Genomic DNA, 22,353 nt, shown 5'->3' with positions numbered 1-22,353 from the left:
AGCATCCGAGGAGCAGGAAAATCGACATTTCTGTCAAAAGCCCTCCATATGAAAGGGCTTTTGCTCGAAACATCGATTTTCCTGCCCCTCAGATGCTGCTTGACTTGCTGTGCTTTTCCAGCACTACTCTAATCTTGGCCCCTGCCTTTTCCAAGTGGTGTTCAATGAGGAAGCGTACTTAATCATCAGTTGAGGGAGGGCTTTAGAAGATAGGAGATTCTTATACCATTATTTGACCTGATTTAAGATGAGAGTGATCTAAATTTTAAATTTGTCTTTCTACATGTGTATTTTACCCAGTAGCTACTTAGTGAAGGAGGAGCACTACTAGCCCTGTTTCATTATGTTCAACCAAATGAGAATCCTGGAGTTCGGGATTGGTCTCCTGCCCAGTATGAAGAGCTTCAGCTTCATGCCTTGGCTACTTTGATCTCACTGGCTCCAGTCATGGTGGATGACTACATGAAATGCCAAGGAAATACCCGTCTGCTGCTTCTGTTAGATTGGTGCATAAGTCAAAGTAAGTACTTTTAAGTCCCAGTAAATTTAAAATTTTCTGCACGTAATGGAAAACCTTAAAATGGAAGCTTTAAAATTGATCGGTATGTTTCAATGATCGGTATGTTACCAAAGATGATTTAACTCATTTGATGTAGACAAATGTTGAGTATGAATGCAGTATAGATTTACACTTATTCCATATGTGGAGCATGTTTTTGATGGGCTGCATCATGAACATTAAAAACCTTGTGCACTTTTCACTTTTTTCTTTCCACAAATTTGAACCTCAAATAAACTTAGTTATTCAGAATAACAGATGTAAACATCAGTACCACAATTTGTTTCCCTCCCAGATCCATATTATGGTAAAGGCAATTCATTCCATGCTACTGGTGGCCATGGCAGTAAGAAAGCTCAAATGCGCTACTGTCTAAGACTCCTAAGATCTATGGCATCCCTTGGTGAAGAGTTGATAAACCAGAACTTACACGACCAAGGAGTTATTTCTCAATTTCTAGGTAAAGTACTTTCGCAATTCAATTCTAATCTAATAGTAAATTTAAATATAGAATTACAAATAATTTGGGTGCATTTGTGAGGTGCCCTGACCAGTATTTAACATTCAGCTAGTACCTTACAGTGAAATATATTAACTGCTATTAATCTAATATACTGTATGGTACCTTATTGTGTATAATTTGGTAGGTGCATTTGCATACAAAATTATGGTGATTATACTTGTCATGAAGTGTTTTCAGATATTCTGAGAATATGAAATGCAGCATATATTTTTGTTCACCCTTTTTTTCCCACTGTTCTCCTCAAATTAAGTTAGAGAATGGCTTTAAAAGTTCTAGGAACATTCACATACCTAATTCAAACATCCAACCTTAAATGAACTCAAATTATGAAAGTAAGTTGGCAGCTTGACTTTAACAACATCACGTTTGAAGTTGATGCTATTCTCACTCAGGCTCAAACTTGTGTGCTTCATAGGAAAGGGCTGCAGTAATCCGGAGTTCAAATCCTGACTGACTTTTTCATTCGCATTTCTTGGTTCACTGAGTTCTGTTCTAGTACGACATCTGTTCAACAAGCAGTCTAGCTGTGATTAGCTGACTCAGGACAAACAGAAGAGTAAATTATGCCTTCCTGTTCATGAAGCAATACTATGCCATCAAGTATTGTTATAGTGAATAGAGTACCCATGCTCACAAGTGCATATGAAAGATGATGCGTGACTTGCACTCGGTAGTACAGAACGGCAAGCATGACTTTTAGTTGGAGGAGCTGGATGGGAACATAATGAGTGCATTAAAGAAATTCTGGTTAATAAGTGATATTGGTAAAAATGCAGAAACATCAATAATTTAAAGATACTGGTATGATAGGCAAGTGGAGTGTAGAAATAATGAACGTAACAGTAAAATTCACATATTGGCTAAGGTCTACAGATTTGCTCAATAGAATAATAAAGATATCCTTTGTGGAGGACACGAGAAGTCAAATTAATTGATTTAAGAAATTCACTGACCAGGTAACATGTTATAAAAATTTAATAGTTTGAAAGTTCATATGAACTTAACATTACAATCATTGATAAATCTTAAAGCAGTCACAGTTTTATTCTTAAATTTCCTGGATAAAAATGTTGCCACAAAGGTCAACATTTATTGCCCAAGCTAAATCACTTTTGAGCAGGTGATACTGAGCTGTCTTCTTCAACCACTGCCATTTAGTTGGTGAGTTACACCTATGGTGCGGTTAGGATGAAAGTGCTGGGTTTTTTGACCCAGCAACAATGAAGGAATGATGATATCGTTCCAAGTCAGGAAGGTGTGTGACTTGGATGGAGGCTTGTAGGTAGTGCTGTTCCCATGAGCCTGCTGCCCTTGTCTTTCATTAGTTTGGAAGGTACTGTCAGAGGAGGCTTAGTGAGTTGCTGTGGTATACTCCTGTTGCTTTTCACTACCTATAGAGGGAGTTAAAAATCACACAACACCAGGTTATAATCCAACAGGTTTAATTGGAAGCACACTAGCTTTCGGAGCGACGCTCCTTCATCAGGTGATTATGAAGGAGCGTCGCTCCAAAAGCTAGTGTGCTTCCAATTAAACCTGTTGGATTATAACCTGGTGGTGTGATTTTTAACTTTGTACACCCCAGTCCAACACCGGCATCTCCAAATTATGGAGGGAGTAGTTGCTTAAACTAATGGTTAGAGACGATAATCAGTGGGCCACTTTAAACTGAATGCTATTGAGTTTCTTGAGTATTGTTGGAACTACGCTCATCCAGGTAAATTAAGAGTATACCATTACACCCTGACTTGTGTTTAGAAGAGGATATTGGTGAGGTCACTTCTGGAATACTGTGTTCAGTTCTGGTTGCCCCAGTTATAGGAAGGATATTATTAAGCTGGAGGGAGTTCAAAAGAGATTTTCCAGGGTGTTGCCCGGTATGGAAAGGTGAGTTATAAAGAAAGGCAGGATAGTCTGGGACTTTTTTCAGTGGAGCTTAGGCGGTTGAGCGGTGACCTGATAGAAGTTTATAAAATGAGGGGTATAGATAGAGTGGTGGTAGTTGCCTCTTTCCAAAGATGTAGAATTTCAAGATTAGGGGGCACATTTTTAAGGTGAGTGTCACATGTAGTCCAGATCAGGTAAGGATGGCAGTTTCCTTCCCTATTGGACATCAATGAACCAGATGGATTTTTCTGACAATTGATAATGGTTTCGTAATCATTATCATCAGACTCTTAATCATAGACCTTTTCATTGAATTCAAATTCCACTATCTACCAATGTGGGATTCAAAATTGGTCCCCAGAACATTACCTTGGTGTCTGAATTAGCTTAAAGATCCATTAGAAATTTTAAAAGCTACTGAGAGAAGGTAAGTTTTAGGTAAGTGTGAGGTCCGGTAGCAATTGGAAGAGGGGATTAGGTGAATAAGGTGCCAGGTAGGAGAGAGATATATGGTACCAGGGAGATGAGAGGATGTAGGGAGCCAGATGAGTGGTGAGACCATGTTTCTGGGTTTTGTAAGGGAGTAAGGTGCCATTTGGGTGAATGGTGTAGGGTGCCAGGTGGCTGATGGGGTAGACGTAGGGTGTCAATTAGCTGAGGGTGGTAGGGTGCAAGCTTTTTGATGTGATAGGATATCAGTTGGTTGATGGGGTAGGGTGCCGAGTGGGTAAAAGATGTAGGGTGCTTGGTGCGGAGCCAAGTACGTTGACAAATGTTTAAGGCAGGTTGAGGGGTAAGGTCAAATCCAGTAGTGTCAGGTCAAGTCAGCGAGAGATTGGAACTGTTTGATCCACAGGGCTGGTTTAAGGGAAGAGGTTTCAATTTTTTAGGGGTTCAGTTTGGTGGAGGTTTTGTGGCAGTCAGAGGGTTTCTGCTCTGGCTGGATCAGGTCAGGGACTGGGAATTTTGTATTGCCAGAGGGTGCTTTTTTAAATTTTTTACCTTTCCTTGGTAACCATTCGCAAAAATAATTTGGAATTCCCAGATATCCCCAGTTCTAAAGGACTCTTTCAGTGAGGTTCAGATACAGGGTAACCACTCAAAGAAAATTCCAATTGCCCAGGCAATTCCCGTAGAGTCAACTGCATCAGGATTTTGCCTTGTCCCGATTCACAATTCCAGTCTCGGCTAATGCAACAACAATCTCCCCATTAGAATTTCAGGACCTTTATGACTATTTGTGAGTACTGACTCTAAAAATGTTCATTTATCAGACACTGCCTACATTAGTCTGTTTGTCATTGCTTTGTTAAAATCTGTGTAGAAGAGAATTTACTTTCTAATTTCCAAGATAAGGTAATGGTGCCAGTGTTTAATAAATCATTACTGTTGTTTAGGATCCAAAAATCAGGGTATACCACTTTAAGGTGAATGGCATAAGAAACAAAGTTCATACGAGGAAAAACAATTTCGGTTAGGATTAGATTAAATTAGATTAGATTAGATTACTTACAGTGTGGAAACAGGCCCTTCAGCCCAACAAGTCCACACCGCCCCGCCGAAGCGCAACCCACCCATACCCCTACATTTACCCCTTACCTAACACTACGGGCAATTTAGCATGGCCAATTCACCTGACCTGCACATCTTTGGACTGTGGGAGGAAACCGGAGCACCCGGAGGAAACCCACGCAGACACGTGAGAACGTGCAAACTCCACACAGTCGCCTGAAGTGGGAATTGAACCCGGGTCTCTGGCGCTGTGAGGAAGCAGTGCTAACCACTGTGCCACCGTGCCCCCAGGATCTGAAATTATTTATCTGCGAGGAAGGCAGGGGTTGATTCAATCAAGGCCTTCCAAAGAGAGTTGGATAATTATCTGAAACTAAAAGAAATTTAGTGGGTGGCACAGTGGTTAGCACTGCTGCCTCACAGCACCAGAGACCCGGGTTCAATTCCTACCTCAGGCAACTGTCTGTGTGGAGTTTGCACGTTCTCCTTGTGTCTGTGCGGGTTTCCTCCGGGTGCTCCACTTTCCTCCCACAGTCCAAAAACAATGTGCAGGCTAGGTGAATTGGCCATGCTAAATTGCCCGTAGTGTTAGGTGAAGGGGTAAATGTAGGGGAATGGGTCTGGATGGGCTGTTCTTCAGAGGGTCGGTGTGGACTTGTTGAGCCGAAGGGCCTGTTTCCTCATTGTAAGTAATCTAATCTGAAAATTGCAGAGCGACAAGGAAAAGGCTGTTGAGCGGGGCTAGTTGAGTTGCCTTCCAGAGAGCTGACAGTAGGCTAACTAGCCTTTTGTGCAACAGACATTCTACGATTCTGTGATTTAGGCAGAATAGGTTGAGGTAATGGAGCACATCATTGTCACATTTAGCTCAAGTGCATCACAGAAAATAGAACACTTTCTACCTGAATAAGATCATTTTGTTCTGAATAAGAATCACTGGATTCGAAATGTTAACTCTGCTTTCTTCCAGTAGAGGAGAAAGCAGGACGGCAGATGCTAGAGAATCAGGGTCAAAAAATGTGGCGGTGGAAAAGCAAAGCAGGTATGGCAGCATCCATGGAGCAAGAGAGTCGATGTTTCAGGTATAAGCCCTTCATCAGGAATGCTGCCTAACCTGCTGTGCTTTTCTAGTGCTACACTTTTCGACTCTTCTTCCCACAGGTGCTGCCAGACCTGCTGAGTTTTGCCAGCAATTTCTGTTTTTATTTCAGATCTCCAGCATCCGCAGTTCTTTGTTTTACCTCAGTTGTTTTAGACTGGCAAAGATGCAGTGGACCAAAGGGCCTTTCTCTGTGCTGTAGATCTCTATGACTTTATGACTCTAAATCTCCAGTGTTTTTCTTAAAAGTTGTTTTATAGTATTTTTATAATCTGAGTGACCTAATGTTTAATTAATGTTTAATAGATATTCTGAAAATCATGACGAACAGCTCAGAGGAAGAAACCAAACTTAGTTTGGATATGCAAACTGACATCCTCATCATCTTATCCAACATATGTGAAAATGATATTCATAGAAAGGTAATATTCATGTAAATATTAAACAATGCAGCTCAGCTGTGACTGGTTTGGCAAAATAGCATACTGAGTTCAAACATGTCTACACTGTGCCCTGAGTCACATGCATACCTCTGAATAAGAGGTGAGTTATCTATCTTTATAACTTAAAAGTGTGTTGTGCCTCTTCCCAGTATATACTAACTAGCACTTTGCCTATTAAACTGAAGAATGCTAAGGCATAGATTCAAATTGAGGCTGCATTGCCTGACTTCATATTGTTGGATTGTGGACTACAATATCAGCTCCATTCAATTCAATTCAATTCAATTTATTTGTTGCACTGGAGCTAACTATATTACGCTAAAAATCACGCAACACCAGGTTATAGTCCAACAGGGTAAAAACAAGGACTGCAGATGCTGGAAACCAGAGTCTAGATTAGAGTGGTGCTCGAAAAGCACAGCAGGTCAGGCAGCATCTGAGGAGCAGGAAAATCGCCATTTTGGACAAAAGCCCTTCATCTGGAATAGAGGCAGGGTGCCTGCAGAGTGGAGAGATAAATGAGAGGGGGGTGGGGGTGGGGAGAAAGTAGCATAGAGAACAATAGGTGAATGGGGGTGGGGATGGAGGTGATAAGTCAGAGAGGAGGGTGGGGGAAGGTGGCAAAGAGTACAGTGGGTGAATGGGGCTGGGGATGAAGGTGATAGGTCAGAGAGGAGGGTGGAGTAGATAGGTGGAAAGGAAGATAGGCAGGTAGGACAGGTCATGGGGACGGTGCTGAGCTGGAAGGTTGGAACTGGGGTAAAGTGGGGGAAGGGGAAATGAAGAAACTGGTGAAGTCCACATTGATGCCCTGGGGTCCAAGTGTTCCGAGGCGTTCTCCCTCCAGGCATCGGATGGTGAGGGAGCGGCGGTGGAGGAGGCCCAGGACCTGCATGTCCACGGCAGAGTGGGAGGGGGAGTTGAAATGTTGAGCCACAGGGCGGTGGGGTTGATTGTTTATTTAGAAGTAAAAGCTTTTGGAAAGCTGCTCCTTCGTAAGATAGCTAGTGGGGCAGGATCAGAGAACACATAGAAATTTATAGTAAATAAATACTATTTATAGTATAATACTATAGAATTTATAGTAAAAGATCAAAAAGATCATAAATTCTGTCTCCACTGAACGTTCCGAAAGCTTGTACTTCCAAATAAACCTGTTGAACTATCACCAGGTGTTGTGTGATTTTTAACTTTGTCCACCCAAGTCCAACACCGGCACCTCCACATCACAGTATATTATGCCACAGCTAAAATACATTGAGTAGGCACCAGTAAATGCACAGAAGGCACGATCCAGACCACACCGAGAATACTGTGAACGGTTTTTGTCCCTTGTCTGAAGAAAAGAATACTGGCATTGGAGACAGTACAGAGAAGGTTCACTGAGTTGATTCTGAAATAGAAGGATTGATTGTCTTATGAAGACAGGTTGAGGAGGCTGGACCTGTGTTCGTTGGAATTTAAAAGAATGGGAGGGTACTTTATTGAACATGTAATATTTTTAGGGACTTGACAGGGTAGGTGCAGAAAAGTTGCTTCTCCTTGTGGAAGAGTCTCGGACCAGAGGACATAATCTTAGAATAAGGGATCGATTACTTAAGATTAGATTAGATTAGATTAGATTAGATTACTTACAGTGTGGAAACAGGCCCTTCGGCCCAACAAGTCCACACCGACCCGCCGAAGCGCACCCACCCAGACCCATTCCCCTACATTTACCCCTGCACCTAGCACTACAGGCAATTTCGCATGGCCAATTCACCTAACCTGCACATTTTTGGAGTGTGGGAGGAAACCGGAGCACCCGGAGGAAACCCACGCAGACACGGGGAGAATGTGCAAACTCCACACAGTCGGTCGCCTGAGGCGGGAAGATGGAGAGGTGAATTTGTTTTCTCTCAGAGGGAGTGAATCTCAAGGCTGGTTTAAGGCTACTTTAAATATTTTCAAGGCTGCAATATACAGTTTTTTATACCCAGTAAGAGATTCAAAGGATTATGGGATAAGATAACAAAGTGAAGTTAGGAATTATCATATAAGACATGACCTCACTGAATGATGCAGCAGACTTGATGAGCCAAATGATCAACTTCTGCTCCTGATTCATTTGTCTAACTCCCTGCTAGAATTGGCATTCCTAGTATCCTAATGTTTCTTATTTTAGTACAGGTAGACAATCCTTTATCCAAAATTTTCCGGAATTCAGACAGGCAGCACCCCATAATCAAACATCAATACTGCAGCAAAAATGTATGAATACTCACACTAAGTATAAATAAAGACTAGAAATACTAACACAGTTTTTTTATAGAGTAATATACTGATAAATGAAATACATAGACCATAAATACTCAAGGACATTTTATTTCCAGAAAAAACATTCCAAGAAAAACATTTGGTAAAATTTAAACATACACAGCTTCTGCACTATGGCAGACGGCATTTTTAATCACTTCTTCAAGTGTCGTCTGTCTCATTAACATAGGTTTCTGTTTAAGCAATCTCTCTTTAATTGAGTAAATTGCCATAATCTCTTGCTCACTGATAAATGAATGTTGTTCAAGGCCAGCAATTAGTGGACCACACAGTTTCGCCAAATTGTCTATGGGGACTTTTTCAACTGTATTGACTAAGTCATTATCATCATCACTACTATCGTCACACATATCAGCATATCAGCAATTTTCCCATCATTCAAGGAAGGTACGATAGGTGCATCATTGTCAACGTTCAGCATTTCTTCGATGTCAACTTCCTGTAATTTATTTACACTTTAGTCCGATAAACTTTGTGCGTAACTTACAAGGTTTGCTATCATCTTTTTCTCTTTAGTGACACGAAATCCTTCGAAGTCTTCACCTGTAAGTTCATTTACATGAAACATCATTGTAGGCCAGAGTCTGTGCTAAGCATTGTTCATGTTGATTTATCAGCATCCTTCCAAGCATTAGCAACTGCATAATTGGCATCCTTAACACTAAACTCTTTCAGGAAGTCTTGGATTCCTATCTCTCTGTTGACTGCAGCAAGCATACTGTTTAAAAAATAGTCTTTATACTTGCTGTTCATAGAGCACAAAATTCCTTGGTCATAAGGCTGTAATACATATCACATTAGGGGCAAGTAAATGCTGAAAACATTACTTTTCACAAGAAATATGGCAAGGGGATATGCGGAGCAGTTGTCCAGGAACAATAAAATTTACAGTTTTCTTCTAGTCCAGCTTGCCTGCAATGAGCTTGTGCCGCTGCTACAAAGTGGTTATTGAACCAGTCGAAAAATATTTCTTGGGTTATCCATGTTTTCTTATTTGCATATTAATGCACAGATAAATTGTGTACACCTTTCAGACATTTCCGTTGTTTGCTTTTCCCAATCACTGCCAATTGCACCTTGTGTGTGCCTGCAGCATTGGCACATCCAAGAATAGTTAACCTGTCCTTAATATACTTAAAACCTGTTGGTGCCCTCTCATCAGGCATTGTTCATTTTTTTCTCGGCACATAGCATCAGTAGAGAGCTGTTTCATCAGTATTGTAAATTTGTTCAGGACTAAGGCTTTGCTCAGATATCAACTTAGCAAATTCATCAATTTAATTTTCTACTACTTCATGGTCAGCAGAAGACTTTTCACCGCAGATTTTCAGATATTTTACACCATTATGCTTCTTAAGTTTCTGCAGCCAACCTTCTGAATACTGTATTGACATTCGAACATGGGCTCCTTCAGTATCTGAGGAGTCATGAATGGTGCTGAACATTGCTCATCATCAGCAAACATTACAATTCTGAAAATATAGAATAGAATAGAACATTACAGCGCAGTACAGGCCCTTCGGCCCTCAATGTTGCGCCAACTTGTGGAACCAATCTGAAGCCTATCTAACCATCATTATTCCATTTTCATCCAAATGTTTATCCGATGGCCATCTAAATGCCCTTTGGCATGAGGAGAGAAAGTCATTGATGAATAAGCTGAATGTGGTTGGGTATAGGATACTACCCTGAGGAAGTCCTGTGGACTTATTCTGGAGCTGAGATGATTAACCTCCAGGAACCACAACAATCTTCCTGTGTGCTAGATATGACTCCAGCTACTGGAGAATTTTTCCCTAATTGTCACTGACTCCACTTTTGCAAGGTCTACTTGATGCAAACTCAGTCAAATGATTTCAAGGGGTATCACTCTCACCTCACCTGTGGAATGCAGCTCTTTTGTCCATGTATGAACTAGAGGATAATGAAGTCAGGAGCTAAGTGGCCCTGGCAGAACCGAAACTGGGGCTTTCCTGAACAGCTTATTGCTGAGCAGCTGATGATTGAAACGATTGTTGATAACACCTTCCATCACTTTACTGATGATCGAGAGTAGATTGATGGGGCAGTAATTAGCTGGGTTAGATTTGTCCTGCTTTTTGTATACAGGAACATCAAGGTAATTTTCCACATTGTCGGGTAATTGTTGACTTTGTAGCTTTATTGGAACAGCTTAGTTAGGGGTGCTGCAAGTGCTGGAGCACAAGTCTTCAGTACTATTGCTGGAATGTTGGCAGGGTCCAAAGCATATGCAACTATTTCTTGATATCATGTGGAGTTAATCGAATTGGCTGAAGACTGGCATCTGTCATGCTTGGGGCATCTTGAAGAGGCTGTGATTAATCATCCACTCAGTACTTCTGGCTGAAGGCTGTTGTGAGTGTTTTGGCCTTATCTTGTGTATTAATGTGCTGGGCTCTCCCTTCATTAAGGATGCAGATATTCGTGGCATCTCCTTCTCCAGTGAGTTGTTTAAACATCCACACCATTCACAACTGTATATGTTAGGATTGCAGTGTTGACCTGATCCATTGGATGTGGCAACACTTAGCATTGTTTATCACTTGCTGCTTATATGGTTTGACAACCATGTGGTCCTTGACATGTCATTCAGAACTCGACCAGCTTTATCACTAGTATAAATGCCGAGCCGCTCTTTGTGGTGGACATTGAAGTATTCCATCCTTAAGTGTTTTCAACATGAAAGAGCACTGATTCATTAGCTGGGGAAGGATGTTAAGTGGTAATCATCAAGATGTTTCCTTGCCCATATTTGATTTGATGCCATGAAACTCAATATCAAGGTCAGGACATATCCAGGAATTATAATGTCTGGGACATTGTTTATAAGATATGATTTAATCCAAGAATTTGACTATACCATGCTGATGTTTGACTAGTCTGTGAGAGACATGGTGGCTCAGTGGTTATCACTGCTGCCTCACCGTTCAATTCCACCCTTGGGCAACTGTCTGTGTAGAGTTTGCATGTTTTCCCAGTGTCTGTGTGGGTTTCCGCTGCATGCTCTGTATGCCACTCATTGTCCAAAGATGTGCAGGATAGGTGTATTGGCCATGAAATATTGCCCATAGTGTCCAGGGATATATAGGTTAGGTGTGTTAGCCAAGGGAAAAGTAGAGTTACAGGGAAAATATAGGAGATGGGTGGGGTGGGATGCTCTTCGGAGGGTCAGTGTGGACATGTTGGGCCAAATGGCCTGTTTCTCTACTGTTGTGATTCTGTGATAGCTCTCTCAATTTTAGCACTAGCCCCCAGATGTATGGAGGGCTTTTGAGGATCAACAGGACTGTGTTTTTGCTGTTGTCATTTCCAGTGCCCTAGATCAATGCCAGGTGGTCTATCTGGGTTCATCTCTTTTTTGAGACCGGTGATTGTTGCTAGGAAATTTTGGATGTAAATGTCAACCACATTGTTATGGGTTTGGGGTCACATGTAGACAAGACCAAGTAGGGGTAACAGAGGACCTCTTCTGAAGGACACTAGTGAATCAGATGGGATGTTTTCCTCTGCAACCAACACTGGTTTCATGGTCATTGTTAGATCCTTAATTCAAAATATTTAGTGGATTCACGTTCTGCATCTACTGTGGTGAGATTCAATCCCAGGTTCCTGGAACACTATCTGAGTTTCTGGATTGATAATTTACAGATAATACCGCTAGGCCATCACCTCTAATTCTACATTTAGTATGCGCTGAAGTTTCCTGATTCATTTTTCTATTTAACTTCCAATCATATATTAACCTTGTGCTAAAGTTATAATATAAATCTGGAACCAGAACCCAACCTGATACCAAGAGAGTTTAGAGTGAGACTGTCTATCAACTACAATTTGCTTTGTAGTTAATATGGTCTTCTAACATTAAATTTGCATTTCAATGCGAAATTGAAACTTTTCTGCATTGAATCAAATAATGTATATAATGCCTGATATGATAATTGGTCATATGACGTGAAATAGCCTCTTTTTTTCTTATAATTGCTTCCTGATTCGCAAAGTGTGTCCAGCACTGTTTTGATTCTTATTGCACATTTCTAGCATGTGCAATAAATTAGTCTGCTGTTTAATTTGAAATAACCACAGTGCTTTCTTTCATTGCATATTAGGAACTTTTTGGTGCCTTTGGAGTAGATATTCTCATCAAGCTATTAAAGATTGACCCAAATAAGTTCTATAGTGGCATGGGTCACAACAAGCTAATACTGGCAATAGTAGATTGTGTCTGGTAAGTTCCTTGTTATAATGCTGCAGTAAATAATTTCAGTTGTAATTTCTCTCAGTATCTATTTTGTTTCTCACTGCAGATTAAGCACAGAACTGGCCTCCTCTACCACCTAATCAAGGCCACCACACTTCCCACCGACCTATCACAATCACCTTCTACTGTTGCCCACCTATCGCCATCCCAACTACCTTTCCCTCAGCCCCACCCTCCCATTTATTTCTCAGCCCCCGTTCACCCTCCCCAGTCCTGATAAAACTCTCTTGCTCCTCAGATGCTGCCTGACCTGCTGTGCTTTTTCCAATGCCACACTTTTTCGACTCTGACTTCTTCAGCATCAGCATTCCTCACTATCACATAGTTTACTTAATGCATTCACAAAGTAACATAATATTATGTTTTGTATAAGATATTTTATAAGGGTATAATTTACACTGTTATTGTGTTATTTGCAAACTTATCATGAAATCTCACATTATTAGTTGTGTTTTATCTCTTAATATTTTTGTACTTTAATGTTTGTGATGTAATTAATGTAGTGCATGAGGCTTTGTTATTCAATGAATAAGAAGCCTACATCAACAATATATCAATGTTGTGAGTGCAAAACAATTTCAGAGGACAATGATTTTTATTCACTCATGGGTTGTGAGCATCACTGGCTGGCCAATATTTATTGCCTCTCCTCTAGTTATCCTTGAGAAGGTGGTAGTGACCTGCTTCTTGAACCACTGCAGTTCCTGTGCTGTATATTGGCAGATAATGTTGTTATGGAGGGAGTTCCAGGATTTTGACTCTGCTGCAGTGAGGGAACGGTGATATATTTCCAAGTCAGGATGGTGAGTGGCTTGGAGGGAACTTGCAAGCACTGGTGTTCCTATGTAAATGCTGCCCTTGTCCTAGATGGAAATGGTTTTGTATTTGGAATATACTGTCTAAGGATCTTTGGTGAATTTCTGCAGTGTGTCTTGCAGATAGTACACACTTTTGCTACTGGACGTTGATGCTTGTGGATGTGCTGCCAGTCAAGTGGGCTGCTATGTCCTGGATGGTGTCAAGCTTTTTGAGTGTCGTTGAAGCTGCACCCATCCAGGCAAGCTTTAAAATTCATGACCATCTAATTTAAGAATTTTTAAATATAAATAATTGTTTTTCATTATTAGCTCATTTTAGGATTGAAACAATAATCATATCCTTTTTAACCCCATTAAGATCAGCTTTCACCTTTCCACTGCTAACTGCTCTCCTTTTTGCTTTTCCCAATAATTTTTTCACTGTTTCTTTCATCCTCTTAACTTGAAGACATTAACATTTTTGTTCAGATTCAGTTCCTTGGCTAGGCTCTATAGTTAGACCAGTAACTGACAAAAGACTATTTTACTATAGATGTTTATTACTGAGCTTAATTCTATCCTCAAAACACACATTTCCCATGGAAGACATTGAACTGAAGTGATGGGATGTTGCTGTCAATTAAAGCACTCTAACTGTCCAGCTGAAATCAGCTAAGCTTGCCTGAACCAAGAATAAAACAGGTATCTTAATGACATAAAATAGAAACAAAAAGTGCTGGAAATGCTTGGCACATTTTAGCAAGATCTGTAGAGAGAAAAGGAGCCAGGTTTTATGAATGAAAATAAAAACTTAGCAGAAAGTTAACTGACCAAAAACAAGCCTGCTCCATGTTCATAAAAGGCCAGAGGCAGACTAAATTGGTACACAGCAGGACTTCTGCCTCTCAGTCCCACCTTCAGAAACTGAGGGACTGCAGACAGGCCCACCAAAGAGGTCTGATGCAATCTCAGATCCAGTTAAGTCAGAGGACTTTGGGTAGGAGAGAGGTTTCTCATCTTTTTCATAGCTATATTCTTGAAGGCAACTGCAATTGGTAATAAATGATGGCAGAAGAAGCCTGTAACCTCGGAATGAGTCGATAAACTAAAAACCCCTGAGAGAGGAGGGTAAGGGGTAAAAGTGTAGTTTTAAAAGACTGTGCAGATAGAAAGGAGGGGTGAACACTATCTTTGGGAAGCCATTGCCCCTGATGTACAAAAAACAGGCTCAAAATAGAGTACTCTGTTACTTACTGTTCTTTAATTTAAAACTGTTTTAAAAAGCTGCTCACTCCTGCTTGGCTGCCCACACCAACTATAGTATGGCATGGACACACTAATACTAGAGTCAGTTGAGCTTTTAGCAAGCTCAGTTGATTCAGAATTACCTATTACAAATGGTGGCCAAGTTGCTGATTTCAGTGCCCATCTAGCCCATTGGGGTTACCTCGAGGTGGATAGGAAGGTGGTGGGCTAGGCACTCGTCCTAATTTACATCCACCCCCCTGCCAAAAACACACATGATATACAGCCCCATAATTTAATATTTCAAGTTGATTTCCTTTAATCTTCTTTATCTACTCACTCACGTTTTACAGTCTTAACCAGAGAGACAAAAATAGCTAATTCCTTACTATTAAGGAAGTAGTAGCAGGATAATTTATAAAGCAAAATTCTTCCTATTATGGAAAAGAAAAGTTGTTTTTGGCAAATTTATGACAGAATAACAAAATGGTTGCTGAATAAAAGGAGATTAGTTAGGCTATCATATCTGTGCTGTCTCTCTGACAGAGCAATTTCACTCATGTCAATCCTTTACTTTTTCTCCACTGCCCTATATGCTCCTCCTCTTCAAATAATAATCCAGTTCCTCTTGATTGCGCTTCCTCCACCAAGCTCTCAGACAGCATAGTTCAGATCCTAACAACTCGCAAAATATTTTTTGCGACATTAAAACCGTGCACTCTAATTCTTAATCCTTCCATTAATGGGAATAGTTCTTCCTTTCAACTCGGTCCAGAGCCCTCAAAAATTTTAATAACTTTATCACATTTTCACTCAACCTTCTCTTCATCCAATGATGTAACATAAATTCCTCATTTCTGAAGTCACTCTGATAAATTTTTTTGCACATTTTATTGCCTTGCTATGCATTCTAAAGATTTAGATTTTCCCAAACTCCCACAATTCATTCCCTCCAAGCTGCCTACCACAGCCAGGGAGATCCACATAGCTGCTGGAGAGATTAGAAGTAATGTAGGTTCAGAATGAACAAGTTTAGATGTTTAATATAACATTCTTGCTCTGTACTCTATGCCCATATTAATGAGACTTAAATGTGTTATGCTTTATTTACCACTCTTCAATCAGTTATGCACATATTTTCCACCTCCCTTCTGATCCTTGTACCACGTTTGGAATTGTATCCTTTATTTTCTATTGCCCTCCACAGTCTTTCAACAAATTGAATCATCTCACATTTTTCTGTGTTGAATTGCATCTGCCATTCGTCCACCCATTTCACAGATATTGTATTCAAGTTGCTATTGTTCCTTTTATTGCATGGCTCTAATTTTGCTCACAAGTCTATTTTGTGGAACTTTAACAAACATCTTTTGGAACTATATGTAAAACACACCAATAGCATTGCTCTCATCAACTCTCTCTGACAAAAATATAAGCATGTTAGTTGAATACAGTTAATCTTTAATAAATCCACGTTAGCTTTCATTAACTAACCTGCATTTGCCCAAGTAACTATTAATTTTCTCACAAATTACTATTTCCGCAAGTTTCCCTAGCTGGTATGTTAAATTAAACTAACTGGTACGTAGTCGCTGGGCTTGGCTTCGCCCTTTTTTGAACAACGGTGTGACATTTGAAATTCTCCAGTTCCCTGACATCATGCTTGAATCTAAGGAAGACTCGAAAATTATGACAAGTGTCTCCAAGTTTTTCATTTTCTCTTCCCATAGTGTCCTTCAGTTGAATCTGATCCTGGTGCCTTTAAGTGTACAATCTGTTCTTAAACTCACTGTTTGCTTCACTTACTTAATCCTTCTCTGAACCTTTTACATTCAGCTTAATTCTCTGTTGTACTCTGTTGTCCACCTGTTATCCATCATAAACACATTTTTATTCTTCATTTTAATGTCCATCTCTTTTGTCAACTGGGGGGAGCTGTGCATTTAATTACCTTACCTTTCACTTATATGTTAGTATGCCTTTACTCTGAACTATCTCTTCTTTAAAGACAATCCATTGTTCATTTATAATTTTGCCATCCAACCCTGGATTCTTATTTATCTAAGTCAGATAATAGACAATAGACAATAGGTGCAGGAGTAGGCCATTCAGCCCTTCGAGCCTGCACCGCCATTCAATATAATCATGGCTGATCATTCCTAATCAGTATCCTGTTCCTGCCTTATCTCCATAATCCTTGATTCCACTATCTTTGAGAGCTTTATCCAACTCTTTCTTAAATGAATCCAGAGAGTGGGCCTCCACTGCCCTCTGGGGCAGAGCATTCCACACAGCCACCACTCTCTGGGTGAAGAAGTTTCTCCTGAGCTCTGTCCTAAATGGTCTACCCCGTATTTTTAAGTTGTGTCCTCTGGTTCAGCACTCACCCATCAGTGGAAATATGTTTCCTACTGCCAGAGTGTCCAATCCTTTCATAATCTTATACGTCTCAATCAGATCCCCTCTCAATCTTCGAAACTCAAGGGTATACAAGCCCAGTCGCCTCAGTCTTTCAATGTAAGGTAATCCTGCCATTCTAGGAATTGACCTCGTGAACCTACGCTGCACTCCCTCAATAGCCAGAATGTCTTTTCTCAAATTTGGAGACCAGAACTGCACACACTACTCCAGGTGTGGTCTCACCAGGGCCCTGTACAGCTGCAGAAGCACCTCTTTGCTTCTATACTCAATTCCTCTTGTTATGAAGGCCAGCATGCTATTAGCCTTCTTCACTACCTGCTGTACCTGCATGCTTGCCTTCATTGACTGGTGTACAAGAATACCCAGATCTCTCTGTACTGCCCCTTTACATAAATTGATTCCATTGAGGTAGTAGTCTGCCTTCCTGTTCTTGCTACCAAAGTGAATAACCATACATTTATCCACATTAAACTGCATCTGCCATGTATCTGCCCACTCACCTAACTTGTCCAGGTCACCCTGTAATCTCCTAACATCCTCATCACATTTCACCCTGCCACCCAGCTTTGTATCATCAGCAAATTTGCTAATGTTATTGCTGATACCAACTTCTATATCATTAACATATATTGTAAAAAGCTGCGGTCCCAGCACGGATCCCTGCGGTACCCCACTGGTCACTGCCTGCCATTCCGAAATGGAGCCGTTTATCACTACCCTTTGTTTCCTATTAGCCAACCAATTTTCAAACCAATCTAGTACTTTGCCCCCAATACCATGCGCCCTAATTTTACTCACTAACCTCCTGTGTGGGACTTTATCAAAAGCTTTCTGAAAGTCCAGGTACACTACATCTACTGGATTTCCCTCGTCCAACTTCATAGTTACATCCTCAAAAAATTCAAGAAGATTAGTCAAGCATGATTTCCCCTTCATAGATCCATGCTGACTCTCTCCTATCCTGTTACTACTATCCAGATGTGTAGTAATTTCATCCTTTATAATAGACTCCAGCATCTTTCCCACCACTGAGGTCAGACTAACTGGTCTATAATTTCCTGCTTTCTCTCGCCCACCTTTCTTAAAAAGTGGTATAACATTAGCCACCCTCCAATCCTCAGGAACCGACCCCGAATCTATTGAACTCTGGAAAATAAGCACCAACGCATCCACGATTTCCCGAGCCACCTCCTTCAGTACCCTGGTATGCAGACCATCAGGCCCCGGAGACTTATCAACCTTCAGACCTAACAGTCTCTCCAACATCTGCATCTATTCTTACTCATCAAAGTTGGCTTTCCTCAAGTTAATTATTTTCACACTTTCACTCCTTGACTTTTCTACAACAATCTAAATCTTATGATACAATGATCACAATTCCCTAAGTGTTCTTTTACTAATATTTGTTCCACTTGGCTCATCTCATTCCTAAGAAACAGTTTAGCAGTGCCCCTTTCATAGAACATTACAGCACAGAATAGGCCCTTCAGTCCTCGATGTTGCACTGACCTGTGAAACCAATCCGAAGCCCATCTAACTTACACTATTCCATTTTTGTCCATATGTTTATTCAATGACCATTTAAATGCCCTTAAAGTTGGCGAATCTACTACTGTTGCAGGTAATGTGTTCCATGGCTCTATTACTCTGAGTAAAGAAACAACCTCTGACATCTGTCCTATATCTAACACCCCTCAATTTAAGGCTATGTCTCCTCATGCTAGCCATCACCATCCGAGGAAAAAGGCTCTCACTGTCCATCCTATCTAACCCTCTAGTTATCATATATGTCTAAATTAAGTCACCTCTCAACCTTCTTCTCTCTAACGAAAACACCCTCAAGTCCCTCAGCCTTTCCTCGCAAGACCTTCCTTCCATATCAGGCAACATCCTAGAAAATCTCCTCTGAACCCTTTCCAAAGCTTCCACATCCTTCCTATAATGTGGTGACCAGAACTGCATGCAATACTCCAAGTGCGGCTGCATCAGAGTTTTATACAGTTGCAGCATGACCTCATGGTTCTAACTCAATTCCTCTACTAATAAAAGCTAACACACTGTATGCCTTCTGAACAGCCCTATCAACTTGGTGGCAACTTTCAGGGATCTATGTAACCAAGATCTCTCTGCTCATCTACACTACCAAAAATAGTTAGAGTGGAAATGTAGTGCTATAGAATATTCTCTTGAATACTGTAGCCACTATTGCCCCACTCTGTCTTTTACTGCTATGTCAGTCCACATTCAGATAACGTCTCCCTTTGCATTTCTCTGTTATTTTCTTGAAAGTTTGTTCGTGTACATTTTTCCCACTGATTGGTGAGCTGTAGAGTGCTCCAACAACATTGTTGAACCTTAGCTCTAGCCAAACAAATTCTGTCCATGACCTATTGGAACACAATCTCTCTCCAATGATGTAATGTTCTCCTTTCTGTCATTCTTTATCAATATTCCCACCTCTCCCACTTTCCTACGTTTATTGAATACGTTATATCCAAGAATATTTAACAACTAATAGTGCCCTTCTTTGAGCCAGTTCTTTGAAGCTGTAACATGCAGTGTGGGTAAAGAGCAACCAATAGATATCTGGTTCAGCTCACTGCTTTCTCCAAATAACTTCCTTGTTGTCCACTGCCCCAATGCAGAACATGGCATAAGCATGAGACTCATAAGCACCTTTTCACCAAGGATATTGGCACCCAACTTTCAGGGAGGCATCATCATCATCTTGGCATCTGCAATGCCCTGACAATGCACCCTACAGTCTCATGCATTTGAAATGTATGACACCAACAACCAACAGATTGCAGCCACATCAGATACAGTAACTGCATAGGGAAAGATACTCAGATCACTGTTGCATCAGGCTGCCCACCAGGATTGTTCGCTAGCTGTTCCAGCACAGATTCACATGGTGCCTAGCAGCCTGCCAGCAACATACATGCCTGCCCTTGCCATTGCACTTGCAGTTAGTGCTGTACACACGCAGGTGGCCATGCTGCATAGCCATGCTCAACCAAGCTCACCTAGCTCTTCTTATATATCAGTGAGCAATGTCAGGTTACCACCAACTCTATGGAGGCATCCATCAGCAAGGGGGTCCAGAGCAATTAATCAGGGGCAGCCATCCATGCCAGTTGTGGGCTTCAGCCACGGTCAAACATCACACCACAGTGGGTCTGTGCCTTTGTGCTTCAAGGTGCAGGTCATGGTCAGCCCTTTGTCTCTATAGGGGCCAGACTTAGGCTGAAGGGAAGTTGGCCACAGTCTGAAACACATGAGGCAACCAGTCAGGTCTGTGCAGATATTGGCCAGTAATAGTCGAGGGAGTAGACCACATTTATCCCTTTGCCATTATTTAGAGGTGGAAAAATGGAGAATGGGGATTCAGTGGGGGAAGTAAGGCAAGTGTAGATGCATTTACTTGGCCTGGCTGATGACCTGGGTAAGTGTGAAGCCTGTGGAGTAGGCAAATGGGTATGTGAGCGGGAGCAGGTGATGTTAGCATCTCAATAGCATGTTAATGCTGAGGCTGAAAGCCAAAGGCAGAGGACCACGCACTGCCAATTAAATCATGAAGCACACCAAAATTGCATAATGTCCAGGACGATGACTTGAAATGTTCTCGCATGCTGGGAGAAGTAAGTGAGCCAAGGTATGAAGGAGGCAGCTGCATCTACAACTAGTCACTGAGAATTCACAGAGTAAGGACATTGATGTCATACAAATGAAATATTGAGTACACAGCATTCAGGCAGTGTACTACTTAGCCACTGTGCAGCATTGACCTTCACTGTATGTTGAACCTTGCTGGCACCATCACTACTGGGGAACTGTCTGAAATAGACAGTCATCTAAAGAGCGAGCAATGCTGATAGGCAGAGGGCCCAACTTGTCAGAATGAGCCAATGCAAGAACACATGTTGTTAACACTACGCACACATGCATTCATTGAATATCTCCGCCATACCACATTCCATGGGAGCAAGGAGTGCACCCAAAGAGCACAATGAAGCACCTAGGCCTTACACAGAGATATGAACAGCCACATGAATGGTGATAAACAAACTTTATTACAAACTCAAACTTTGTAGATAAGTGTCAGCTGTGAGCCGCGCATATGTGATCACAAAACTCTTCTTCTCCTCTCCCTCCCAATGCGCCTCACTGACTTCTCCTTTTGTGCAAATGTAGGGGTGGAGGAGGCTTACTCTGCAGTCAAATCCACTAATTATGAAGATATGGTGGAGTGACCCTGGGAATTTTTTGCCCAAATGGTGGCTCAGTGGTTAGCACTGCTGCCTCACAGCGCCGGGGACCACCGTTCGATTCCAACTTCGGGCGACTCTCTGTGTTGAATTTGCACGTTCTGATGTCTGTGTGAGTTTCCTCCAGGTGCTCTGGTTTCCTCCCACAATCCAAAGATGTGCAGTTTAGGTGAATTGGCCATGCTAAATTGCCCATAGTGTTCAGGGATGTGCAGGTTAGATGCACTAGTTAGGCATAAATGTAGAGGGTAGGGAATAGGGTCTGGATGGGTTACTCTGGAGGGTCGGTGTGGACTTGTTGGGCCAAATGACCTGTTTGCACGCTGTAGGGATTCCGTGATTCTATGAAATGGTTCAGACATGGTCTTCTTGTCCCTCCCTTCACACCGGGCCATCCTGACTCTGCCCTGATGTGAGATGTCTTTTCCTGTAATGACATAAAGGGGGTGAATGCGGTGGTGCATTGGAAGGGAAGTTGTTGAGGTGTTCTGAGGGAGTGACGAAGCAGAGGATTCAGGGCTAATGCTGTAGCAAGATGAGAAGGGAAGGAGAGTGAGTGATGCAAGATATTGCATGCAATAGAACAGAAGCCGTGGTGGCAGAAGAATACAGTAGCAGAGATAGAGTGAGGTGTGAGTTGGCAGAGAGCAAAATGTGGCATTTACCCTGGTAGCACAGAGAAGGTTATTGACCTTCTTCCAGCACTCTTACCTGGTCCCCCACTGTCTGGACAAGGCACTAACCCACGTGGCAATCTCTGACCAGGCAGACACCATGTAGCAGCACAGCATTCTCTGTCAACCCTCCTATGCATCACTCCATTAAACAGGGTGGCACAGTAGCTCAGTGGTTAGCACTGCTGCTGCACCACACCAGGGACCTAGTTTCGATTCCAGCCTTATGTTGCTGTCCACATGGAATTCTCCCCTTCTGAGTGGGTTTCCTCCAGATGCTCGAGTTTCCTCACACAGTCCAAAGATGTGCAGCTTATGTAGATTGATCAT

The 22,353-nt window shown here is 41.6% G+C and overlaps 1 protein-coding gene across 2 annotated transcripts in view; it reads left to right on the top strand.

The window, feature by feature from the left end:
- cfap69 (cilia and flagella associated protein 69) overlaps nt 1–22,353 on the top strand; it is a 117,060-nt gene that overhangs the window by 62,254 nt on the left and 32,453 nt on the right. For both annotated transcript variants that reach the window (XM_043690357.2, XM_087986845.1), the window contains exons 12-15: nt 304–520; nt 855–1,019; nt 5,887–6,002; nt 12,467–12,585. In XM_043690357.2, coding sequence (XP_043546292.2) covers nt 304–520; nt 855–1,019; nt 5,887–6,002; nt 12,467–12,585 — 617 coding nt within the window. The remainder of the gene's footprint in view (nt 1–303; nt 521–854; nt 1,020–5,886; nt 6,003–12,466; nt 12,586–22,353) is intronic.

The sequence above is a fragment of the Chiloscyllium plagiosum genome, unplaced genomic scaffold, assembly GCF_037043375.1.
Source record: "Chiloscyllium plagiosum isolate Xiang-an unplaced genomic scaffold, Cpla_swu_hap1 HiC_scaffold_5, whole genome shotgun sequence".
NCBI lineage: Eukaryota > Metazoa > Chordata > Chondrichthyes > Orectolobiformes > Hemiscylliidae > Chiloscyllium > Chiloscyllium plagiosum.
The sequence above is the reverse complement of the archived record's forward strand: the minus strand, read 5'-3'. Positions and strand labels throughout refer to the sequence as shown.